The 12,768-nt window shown below is 34.5% G+C and overlaps 1 protein-coding gene across 1 annotated transcript in view; it reads left to right on the forward strand.

The window, feature by feature from the left end:
• Positions 1-12,768, forward strand: part of LOC148850238 (MRG family protein) — a 44,734-nt gene that overhangs the window by 29,717 nt on the left and 2,249 nt on the right. The window contains exons 6-9 of the mRNA XM_088944587.1: positions 4,825-4,865; positions 5,994-6,098; positions 8,713-8,792; positions 11,622-11,791. Of these exons, the coding sequence (XP_088800713.1) occupies positions 4,825-4,865; positions 5,994-6,098; positions 8,713-8,792; positions 11,622-11,791 (396 nt within the window). The remainder of the gene's footprint in view (positions 1-4,824; positions 4,866-5,993; positions 6,099-8,712; positions 8,793-11,621; positions 11,792-12,768) is intronic.

Genomic DNA, 12,768 nt, shown 5'->3' on the forward strand with positions numbered 1-12,768 from the left:
TGTTTATTGTGTATAATTTTTAATATGATTAAAATAAAATATTAGAGATGTGTCTAAATGATTTCTATAGAGTTTTTATCTTTTGTCATATTTTTTGTATTTTTATAATTTTTTATCTTTATTATTTAATTATGAAATCAATGGGAGACACACATGACCTAAAAGGTTGAACTGTTGACCTACTATTAATAAAATAATTTCATTTTTGGGTTGGTTTTTAATTTTACATTTTATTTCCAACATCAATAAAGTAACTATTATTTATTAAACATATTTTTATTTAATATGGTCAATATGAAATATTAGATAGGCACCTAAATGTTATTTACAAAATTTTTCTTTGAATTGCTTACTCACCACCATGATGGAAAAACAGTTCCAGTTTTGGGTAAATTTTAAAAAGCATGTATTTTATATCATTAAAATTTAAAAATATTGAATGTATAGATTTAATCGATAGAACTTATTTGTTTTTATTTTGTGAAAATAATATCTTAGATACAAGATTCGATAAAAAAACAAGAGTTAATACTCTAAGATTAGATTTAATGAAATGGAATTGAATGAGGAGAAATGTAGTAATTCAAATTACATTTTGTGCCTTCACAATTAAAGAGGGACCATATTCAAAAATAAGAGTATTCTAGTCAAGAATTGGATTCAATGAATGTTAGTGAAAGTTAATACTTTAAATATGAGAGGCTTAATGAAAGGGATTTGAATGAGGAGAAAAGTGGCTTTTCAAAATACATTTCTGTCCTTAAAATTAGACAATGACCAAATTAAAAAATTGGGGTAATTTAGTCAAACGAAAGTTCTATACCATTATTCATACTTTTAATATTAGTATAAATATAAATAAGCATTAAATGAAAAATGTAAAATGACATTTTCGCTATATCTTGTTTTCCAATTATTGAAGAAAAGTAGTTTGTGTCCTTTTATCAATTAATTACTAAGTGAAGATATAAAATAACAATTTTGCCTTTATTTGTTTTCCAATTTAAACTTTAGAGAGGAAGCTTTTGTTGTCTAATGAAAATTCCAGAAGCCATGGACACCTATTCACACTTTTATAGATAGTATAGATTTAATAAAATAAAACTAAAATAATTAAAATTTGCAATCTTATTAGAAAAGATTTAAACATGTTTTTAAAAATATTAATATATAGATGTATGTGTACACATATACATATATAAACATATGCATACATATGTACATATATATATTAGTGGGGATCCCACGGGGTGGGGTGTGCTCTCCCTGTCCCCACCAACCGGGATTAAAATTTCTCCATCCCCGTCCCTGTAGGGGGGAAATCATCCCCATCCCTGCTCCATTCGGGGCAGATCCCCATGGGGGTCGGGGAAATAGGGAAAATTGCCATTCCTACATGGTAAAGAAGGAACCCCTTAAGAAGTCTGTCCAGCAACAATGTGTAAATGACTTACATTCTCCTGTTTCATGCACAAAATAATATGCTTGGCATCTAAAAACATCTTGATTCAGGTGATCAATTGTTAAGATACCATCCAAAGGAAGGAGCCATGCAAAGGTTTCAACTTAAGGAGGAATTGGGTTAACCTAAACTCCACAAACGCTTGATCTGCCAACTTGATTTCTGGTAACAGCTTCATTGGACTTGCAGAAAATTTTCCATCTGTACAATACTATGTCTGGTGCATCAGCATCCATCTTCATATTCTCCAATCTTGAAAGCAGTAAGATGCATTCCTCTACCTCTCTGTCCAATAATGGCTGACTAAATTTTGGGAACCAGACAACCTGTTCACCCCTCTTATCAAAACATTGACCAACTGTAATGATTTTAAAATTCAGCCTATATATTCTTGCAGAAAATTTGCAACTCCATACCACCACTCCGCTCCACGTTTCTTCTCTCTTTTTTTGGTAAACCTCCATAACCATTTTCCAATAATGCCTTGTTCATCAATTTCCTCATTTTGTTAAAATTCAGTCCTTTGAACCTTTTTTCCCCTACAAACTTGCTCCCCTTAACTAAATGCCACTCTTTCCTTTATCCCCACCTTCCCAAAGGAAATCCTTTTTTCTCCATTTGATTGCAAGTTGTCAGCCCTTTAAGGGTAGAAAGATAATTTACAAGTGATGCTGCATGTTGTTCATTTCATTCTTCCTTTAAAAGATGTTTTCTGAAAGATAATTAAAATTATTAAACCTTATTTTTGTTAGGATTAAGAATTTAAGACCCTAAGATGGATTTGTTTGGGTTTGCATCAAGGGACTTGTTACAAAGGCAGCTCCTAGAATTTGGAAGAAACATGTTTAACATCATGCTATTTATTTGAAATATAATTCAATTAAAAAAGAAATAAAGAAATTGAAAGTTCGACATACTTGAATATGTTTTATATGTTATGGTTTTGTATTTTAATTTGAGCTAATAAGCTTGTTAATATATTTAGTTTAAAATTAAAGTTTGCATTTTTAATGTTTTCTTAATTTATTTTGTTTTTTACATTTATTTATTTATTTTTATTTTTTAATTTGCACCTTGCTTCAAAAAGGTGTGCACCTCACTCATACTTCAGGTGCAAACCATTTGCTGATCTATTATTAACCCATCTTAAAGTGGCATCAACCTCTGTTGCTAAATTACTTAAAATTTGCATGGAATCCCCTTCAACCTCTACGCACCTAAAATTCTACTTGGCTAGTCATAGACCTTCCAACAATGTTTGAGTCTCCATAACCTAGTAAACCCGAAAATAGGGCCAGAATTGATCTATTTCCATCCCTATGAACTCCTCCAATGCCTGAGAGAGTACATAAAATTTTTTCCAAAGTGATGTTTTCAATTATGGATTTCAAGGTTTTGCATTGCTCCTTGAACAGCCTGTTATTCCTCTTCTCCCATATTTTCCATAAATTTTCAGGTTTAGTGGCTGTCTATATTGCTTTGCCTCTTCTTTTTGCTCAAGTCATAAATCCTGGACTGAATAAGCAAGCAACATCCTGAGGTGGAACCCATCTGCAACCAAAGAGTAGAAAAGTATTCCCAAACTTGTGACATAATAAGCAAGAAATTAGTAAATGGGGTGAAGTCTCACCCTAGCTTTGATCCATAACTTGTGACAAACTGTTTTGGAGCATTGCACAGATATATATTTTCCCTAGAACCACTTCCCAATAATAAGCCTTAAAACCTTAGGTGGCTATTGCTCCATACCTTTTTCGCAAGAACTGAACTGATGAATGGGAAAAGTATATTACAACACTAAGAAACGGAAACACAAGAAAATAACTTGGAAAAGGAAGTTGACTAAATCTGACTATGCAAACCCAAATTGTCCAAAGAAACTCCAATAAGGATAGCAACTCCAACAGGAAGCGAACTTCCCCTCCCTAAGGCCTTTCCTAAACATAAAGCTGTAGCATATTCCTTAATCAAGATATCATCCAAATCACAGACCTCAATCATGACACTACATGTCTCCTAGACATCAAGGTACCCTTGGCAAGTTGCCTAGCCTGCATAGGCATAAAAAGTCACAAGGAAGAACCTCAATATGATATTATCATATAATATATATTTCTTATGTTTGGTTTTAGGGTTTTATTATTTTTCTGTCCAATTACAATGAATACATTTCACTGTTACTGATCAAAAAGAGCGAAAGCATAAAAGATCCAAGTTTTAAGGAAAGGATAAAAGCGGTTTATTCTTTTATCTTTCTCCTTTTTTCCTGCAATTATTATTTCATTCTCTCACATAAAACGGAATAGTGGCACCCTTGGTAAAAGAGTTTTTTACTTCACAGAATGGAATGGCGAAACAGGATTCATGTAGCCAACTCCATATAGTTGGGTCATGGCTTATATGATTATGACGGCACATAACTAAAACATACTTCACTCTCCCAGATATGATCATGCAAGTGCTTACGAAGAACTCAATTCTCCTTTCTCTTTTGTCTGTGTTCATGGAAATTCTTTCTCCATTCTCCCAGAAAATATGGTGACAGGCGATATGAATAGGGCCAATCCTCTCGAAGCAACCACCGGTTTGGGAAGGAGCAGAAAGGACATAGCAATATGCAGTATTTTGTGATATGAATAGGGTCAATCCTTTACATAAATATGTCATGAAGTTGCATTTTTTTTTCAGAAGAGGACTATGCAACATGGGGGGTAGCCCTCCCCCAGGAATTGCTTAAGCAAATGGATGAGAACAATGAGCTTGTCTTTGGAGATCCACCAGAATTAGCAACATGACCCTCATTACCCAACTAATCCACCAGAATGCAATTGCATTCTTCAATTAAGTTTTGTTTATGCTCCAGGGTGGAGAAACGATCCCTTTCAAACCATCAATAATTAATTTTGAATCACCCTCAACAACAATATGTTTTTCTTGGAAAAAAGTAGCCAAAGAATGGGCTTCAACAGCTGTCCACGCTTGAGCAACATTTATCGAACATGATCCAAGTGCCTTACTTCTAGGTTCAACATGGCCCTCCTCGTCTCTAGCTAAACAGCCAATACCACAAGTTCCATCCTCTTTACATCATGAAGTTGTATGTAATGCATATTATTATAACCTTAACCGTGGAGATTTTCATGGGAATCTCCAAGATATCCAGTTCTTTTTATCACTTGAGGTGTGAGAAGATTTGAGTTAGATACACATAAATACTTGATGATTTAGTGTGATTAGAAGTACTTGTAACATTGTCCTTGTCTTACTCATTGGGCTTTGGGTTTTATTGCTCAATTGGAAAATAGAAAAGAACATATTATTTTGAAGCAACCACTTAATTAACACATTGAATGTTAATGCAGTGTCTAGAGGCAAAAAGCGCAAGAGTGACTCTGGTGTTGAGGTGTGCTTCTATTATGATTTATCTAAAGTGCTTTGATTTTCAGATTTTCTTATTTCTAGTCTGTTTCTCTTTGCCTCTCTTATATGCTTATGCATTCACAATAAATGTGCATTGTTCGCAGTATTGCAATCATTTTGCTGATTAAGCATAACTATTTTTAATGCAATTGTTATATGATTTCTGAACTAAAAAGTTTTACTTACAAGGTCATTCTCTAGCTTATGCAGTGTCACTTGTAATTTAGTTTATTTTAGAAATGATTTATGGTGGCATTGTCCAGAGAGAAACCTGTAAAGCACCAGTGGCTATTGCATCTTCTGTTAAAATTAAGTTTGTGAATTGAAGGAAATACTTATCATGTCACCTATCATGGTCATTAGTTGAACTAACAACTCAGTTCCCCAGGCTTGCCATAAATAAGACGAGCTCGGGGTAGACCAGAAAGGACATGAGTAGATGTAGTAAGAAATGGTTTAAGCACTAATAATTTAACAATGGATATGGCTTTAAATCGAATGGATTTGCAAAACAGGGTTCATTACTTGGTTTAATGTAAAATCTTGTGCTGGCAAGTGTGAGAGTGCAGGTTTGAATCTGAGAGTGGCCGCTTTGTGCAAAAAAATGTCAAAGGGTAGGACTGTATCCAGTTTACCCCTCCCAAGACCCCAGATAACTGGGACCAAGTTAATGTCCTTTCTAAGGTGATCTTTGAACCACAATAAAGAAAAATACTTCTTTATTGGTACATTCATACAGAAGCAAGTAATGAAATTGTTATTGATAAAAAAAAAATCATACAGAAGCAAGCACATCCGGCTTCTCTCCTAACAAGTTATACACTGTTGATGGTTAGATATTTATGAAGTATGTGATGCATACACTGAGAAAACAGTTATCATCTCAATGATTAAATAAATACCAACAAGTGAGCCTCCACTAGTAAGGTTTCTTGTGAAAAGCTATTGTGTTGTATTTTAGAGTTGGAACATTTGAAGTTGATAAAAGCATTTGAGTTTCCTTCTATTGGCTATGATATTTCATTTGATGAGTGTTAAATCTCCTCTTTTATCAGTTTATTGTTACTATTCTTGATTTCATTTGGTAATTTAATAGTCTTATTATTGTTAGGAGAAGGATACTGAATCTGTTGAGAAGCTTGTGAAGGTCCAAATTCCATCAACCCTAAAGAAGCAACTTGTGGATGATTGGGAATTTGTTACTCAGCTGGGTAAGGTAGTTATTTTCCACTACTATAATCACTTTCTCAGTTTTACTATGAGTGATTCCTCAAAAATACATTTTATTAGTTTGGAGTCACCTTAGAGCACTGGATTAGATTCTTCAAAATACTTTTAAGCATGCATCTTAAAAGTGTTAATACCATAACATACATCTAGAAGTATCCATGCAGTATCTGGTATTGTATCTGATAAGTATCCTTTCTAACAAGCTAAGCAAGGTATGTGCAAGTATCCCAGTATCATAGTCTAGAATAAGGAATAATGTAGTTTCCCTGAATTGAGTTGTGAATTTAGTGATCAATCAAGATTTTGAAACAACTTGAACATCACCTATTGACCTTTCTGTTATGATTAGCTCTTCCAGAAAGAACCCAAAGATCCCTCTTTGGAACTCCTGGGCATGGTCAAGTGTTTTAAAAGGTGCACCTTGGGTGTGCTTTGGTTCACAGCATGCTGCGAGACTCATTTTGTGTGGGGTTTGCCTTACCTGAGCCCAAGTGTGCATCACCTGGCTTGTTGCCATTTTTTGATGATTTGACCTTGAAGTTAATGTTGGATACATAATTTACTATATTGTAGGCTGTACCTATGGTGCTTAGAGTTTAAACAATAAAGTATTTATAATGTACAAACCCACAACTTTTGCGTCAATACTCTAACCAATTAAGCAAATAAGCTTTTTGAAGTACTTTTTCTTTTAGATTTCTTTTTTCCTGTTAAGCAAATAGGCTGTACCTATGGTGTATGCATGCCCATTTTGTTAAGTATCTTGCTATATTCCCCGTAAAATCCTCCTTAGTGCATTCCTTGTTTTCATAGTTCCTGTAATTTCTCTACTGCCATAGATTCCAGCACAAGGCCAAGGACAAAAGTCTCCATAAGATGTTTCCCCTCCTGAAACCATGAGCTGTCCAAGAAGATCAGACTTTTGAGGTCTTGAGGGAAAAGCCCGAGTATGAAACAAGCCAGAAAGTGAATCCAGACGCAGTAGGAGAAATTGCAGTGAATAAACAATTGGTCAATGGTTCACCACATGCATGGCATGCGTTTTCCAAAATCATCCCTCTGTGAAGTAACTGTTCCACAATGAGAGTCTTTTCCAAAATAGTGGTCCACATAAGGAAAACCACCTTGGGTGGGGCATGGACTTTCCAAATCCATTTCCATGGGATGGCCTCCTCCCCGATATTGGTAAAGGCATTATAGAAGGATTTAACAGAGAAGATCCCTGACCTGTCAACCTTTGACCACTTGCAATCTATAGCCAACAAGTTCAGACGGGCCTGCAGAACCTGTTTGAGCAATAAGGAAAGACTATCTGGTTCCCAATTGTCTATGTTCCTCAATCTCAAGAAAATTGATGATGCTGATTGACGTAGAGTGATCCCCCCAACCCCCGTTCAGCTAATATGTTTTCTTCCATCTGGATATCTTGTGTTTAAACCTCTAAAAAATGGGTCCCATATCTCCTTGGACTGATAGGATGCCCCCGATTGAATTCCAAGGAACTTAGATGGGCAGAGAGCCAACCCTACAACCCAATGTTGCAGCCAATTCATCAATATGTGGAACCTCACCCAGTGGAATTTCTTCCTCTCTTGTTCAACTGCACTTGGAAACTATGGACTGTTTAAGGATTCACAATGTAAGCATGCGTATGGACATTGGTGGAGTAAAATAGTGAAACAGTATTTATTTAAACAACCCCATATCATTGGGGAACTTTGCTTAGTTTAGATGATAACGTAGAGCCAGAGCACTCAAGTATGAAGGGGTATCTGAAAAATCTAAAAACTGCAAGAAAGGGAAGCAGTCACTCTGATTTCACTAATCAATTGTTTATCAATTCTATTTTTATGATTTCTAGATGTTCTTGCATTTCTAGTTGTTATATTGCTGCTAGAGGATCTTTGAATTAGTTATTAAGGGTTATTAATCACAAAACAAGGTTATTTTGGTGATTTTTGGACTGGGTTATATTGTACTTTCTTTTTAAGCTATAGGGTACTCTTTATACTTTATTTGAAGCTTTTATTTGCCCTACTTTACAAGGCATCTGCCTGGAACTTTTTTTTTATGAATAATGAGAAAATTTTATTAATTCAGAACTTAATATAGAACTTTAAACTCATACAACAGCCTTTGGAGAGGTGTGAGCTGCAGCCTCTCCCAGCAGATTACAAGGAAACTAGAAAGAAGAAACAAGCGTTACAGCTGAGCCCAAAACAAATCCTCCCTAGTTTCCCCTTACTTGGTCTGCCTGGCACATAATTAGATTAGACCTGAAGTTTTATTTTCTGACCCAGAAAAACTGCAACAGCTTGCCGGCTCGATTTCCATATTTTCTATTTCAATTTTCCACTTAATTTTCGTGATTTCTACCGTAAAAATAACTAGAACAGATCTGTTATGCCTTTTTTATGCTTGAGATGATTATAGGTATAGTGATAATACAAAATATTACCTTACCTTTTCTCAAAAAGTTTAACAAGTTCTTTCATTGTATCCCATGTCTACTTTTCTTTTTGTGTTCATTCATGCTATGTATCAGTGGTCATGTCCCTCTTGTCTTTTGTTACTGATGAGTTGCCGTGTTGTCTCTGCAGCTTGTTAAGCTTCCACGTTCCCCAAGTGTTGATGATATATTGAAAAAGTACCTTGATTACAAGTCAAAGAAGGACGGCATGTAAGTTCACATGAGTTCACATTGGTGAAGGTTGTGTTATAATTGCATGTAGTCTGCTTTACTATATCTTGGTTCTTTTCCTGCTTGGCCAAACTAACTTGATTTTATGCCACTTAACCTTTTATTAAGATAAATGATTCTATTGTGTTCTACAGTTTTTTTTAGGTTATTATTTGGCCTCTTTTTGGGTGATGGAGGTGCTTAGAACTTAGCACACTATTTTTTTATTATTAATAATGATCAGAAATATTACACTTGTTACATACAATCATTACAATCAACCCTCGGATAGGGTGGTGATTACTACCCTACAACTTCAAGAACATGCATGTCTTAAGTAAGCCCACTACAATTGATTTCTGGTAACCCCTTGCTTAGCTAGAGTATCATAAGAGTCCATTTGCAGATCTCAGCACACATTGTATCTTTATAATCATGCTCCTTTCCAACCATTTGATCTGTCTTAGTTCATTCCTATAGCCCCACACTGCTTTCTTGTAGAATCCTCAAAACCCTGGGAACATAGCAATGATGTGTACATGCTTGTCCCTAAAAACACCTCCCACACCTGATGGACCCAGATTTCCTGCACTGCTTCCGTCAGAGTTTATTTTAATAAATGCCTCATCAGGTGGTGTCCGTTGTTTATGGACTTTCATAAATCATCATATGAATAGGAAGAGAATAGCTCCATGGACTTGATCCTATGCAACACCCTAGCCATGATGCATTCAAATATTGCCTCCTGACTTTTTTCCTCCTTGAAGATTTTTGCATTTCTTTCTTCCCATATTGTCTGCACAATTTCTGCCCTTGTGCATCTCCATAACCTTTTTCTTAGCCATGTATATAAGTTTCTGAACAGAATAGCCTTTCCAAATAGAGCTTAGCAGACTGTTGTGAAGTTGGAGGGTAACAGCAAACTGTTTCACATTTTTATGATGCAGATGACCTTTTAATCACTCTATAATCTTCAGTCAGTTAGACATTGTATTTAGGAACAGCTTTTAAGAGTTCCGTAGATGCTTTAGGATTGAAAATTAATTTGGGGACGTGTGCTGTTGCATGTTAGTGTTTAGAGTACAATGAACTGGAGGATGATGTGTGGTAACACTAGGAATGTGTTTTTGGGAAGCTTTGTTAATATTTTTGGTCCAACTGCTTTTTTAGGAAAAATACCTATTCAGGAACATCGGTAATTTGATTTGAAACTTCATTTTCAATGCGCTACTGGTTTTGAATTGTTTAATTGTAGGCCCTCCAACAAGGGGTACATAGGGAACATATGTTTTGGTTCCAATTGTAATTTGGGTTGCTCCTGATTTTATTAATAAATCCTTTCTTTACTGATGAAAAAAAAATTGTAGGCCCTCCAATATAATCACTGCTGCCATCATGTCTTTATGTGCAGCATACCTTGTTGTATCAATCTAATCTCTGCGTACTAGATGCAGATGCATTGGACGCAGACCATACCCAATTGCATAGCCAAAGATGCAACGGTGCAACAAGTTTTGGCATAATTGAAGCTGCAAATTCAGGAGTATGGCTAACATAAAATGTCTTATCTTTAAGAAAAGGTCAACAATACCACAAAACTCAGCATAGTTGCATGAGTTGAGTTTCAGGTCTTCAAACTAGAATAAAAGTACTTGATTGCTTTGTAGTTTTTATTTTCGTGTTCTTATTGGAAACCTGAGTTAAGATGACAATATGATTATCTAAACATGTTGGAATACTTGTCTAGCTTTCTTCTGCACAGAGGATAAAAGTTGCATTTTATCTCTCTTTAACAGTTCTTTTTTTTTTTTTGGAGTGGTGATAAGTTATGTTGCACACATTTTTCCTGTCTTGTATTTTTGGTAATAAAATAAATTTTTATTCAAAGAGAAAAAGAAGATACAAGAAAGGTGACTAAAAGTCACCTGAGAAAAGAAACCTTCACCAACCACAAATCCATTTTGTTCTAATGACTCCTATATACTTATATTTTTATTTGTATATCATCATACAATATTTGAGTGATTTTTGTTGCAAGGGGAACAGTGAAAATGATTTGAGGGCACATAGCTTTATAGTGGATATTGTCCTTGATAGAGTGGAATCAAAAACAAGATTTGAGCAGTGGCTGTAGCCAACTACCTTATAGTTGGCATGAGGCTTCATTGAGTTGAACTTAGGGCCTGTTTGGAGGGTTTGAAGCATTGGTTGAGCTGCTTTGGAGAAACCACTAAAAGAAGCTTCAATGGAAAACCATGTTTTTGGCTTTTGGGCAGTCATTTTCGGCTCTCCAGGTTTGCACCAGACATAGCTTATAGGCTGTCCTGGTGAGGCCTACCTTGCAAAGCCAGAAGCCGATGCATGAAAGCCCTCCCAAATGGGCACTTAGTTGAAATGTTTCCATTTGATTTTTTTTTTTTTTTTTACTATTTTGAGTTACCTGTAATTTTCTAAGCTTTGCTTCCATTATGGGTGTTGCTTAAGATTACAAATAACCGCAATTTTTTAATTTGTAACACTTGTGCAAACAGAAGTGAATAATTGTCAGCATCTCTAAGCATTTTTTATCTATGAAGTTTTTTGCACTCTTGATTTGTTGATCTCATTAGCACTTGTAATTTGGCTATGGTCTTTCATTAAAATTCTATCCGTCTGTTTTGGCCATGCACTATAGAATTAGTCATGCATCAAGATAACCTTTTTCTACCTATTTGTTGTTAAGGATATATGATACATTTCCGTAAACATATTTATATTTATATGATGATAGTTCTGCTTTGTTATATTTTGTTTCTCTCTCTCTTTTTTTTTTTTTTTTTGTGGATATAGGATAGCTGAATCAATTGGAGAGATTCTGAAGGGGTTACGTTGTTACTTTGACAAAGCATTACCTGTGTTGCTCTTGTACAAAAAAGAGCGCCAACAATATCATGAAGCAGTTGTAGATAACACATCACCTTCTACTGTATATGGTGCTGAACATCTTCTGCGACTCTTTGGTATATTCAACAATTCCCAACGTAGATTAGTTTTTTATCAAATGAAATTAGAATTTTGTTAATGATCAAGAGAAAAGATATGTATAACAGCAAACCCTGAGGTAGGCTGGCCATGTCACCTATCCCTTCACCTTTCATCTTAAATACATTTTATAATCATGCCCAATAGAACCGGTTCCTATTCATTTAGACCTCTGGATCTATATCTAAAGGCTGCCTCCAATTCTATTTCTAGGAATTTGATTTCTCGTCACATGTGTCTAGGCCTCCATGGTCCTGGATTTCTACTCAGCCATCCCACTATCACCTGGCGTTTGATAAATCTGGAGTCTGATGTCTGAAAAGTCAAAAAGCTATGATTTGGGTTTGAAATCTGAAAAGAAGTAGAAATGATTTTCTGCTTTTTAAAGGCTCTAAAAAGATAAGATCATTTAAGTTGGAGCAATTCTCTAACATCTGAAACTGTGAAGTTTATTGTTTTACCCTTATAAAGTGATTGATAATATTATAAATAATGAAAATAATTTAAAAAAGTATATTAAATAAAATGGTATTCTATTGATAAACAAATATTATGATTTGTTTAAATAATTAATTAGTTAATTAATAATAAATAATAACATTTTAATTATTAATAAACGTATTATCAAATAGGGAAAATCTATGATGCGGAAAAGATATGATATGGAAAGAGTTTTGACCAATCAAAACTCACCCATGAATTTTGATAAATAACACCTTATTTGCTCCGACGTTTTCTGATTTCAGTTTATTGGTCAGTTATTTTTCCATATCATAGTCGAACCCTATTAAATATTCTTATTACTATAAATATTAATAAACATTATTATTATCATTCAATACTAATAATAATATTATTGTTATTAAATAAATATATTTCTAACTGTTATTATTTATTTAAGTAAAAGATAATATTATTATTATTCTTAAATCGATGACAATAATGAGGTCATTAA

This window comes from Nelumbo lutea, chromosome 5 (genome assembly GCF_056320005.1).
Source record: "Nelumbo lutea isolate HS-2025 chromosome 5, American lotus-T2T, whole genome shotgun sequence".
Classification (NCBI taxonomy): domain Eukaryota; kingdom Viridiplantae; phylum Streptophyta; class Magnoliopsida; order Proteales; family Nelumbonaceae; genus Nelumbo; species Nelumbo lutea.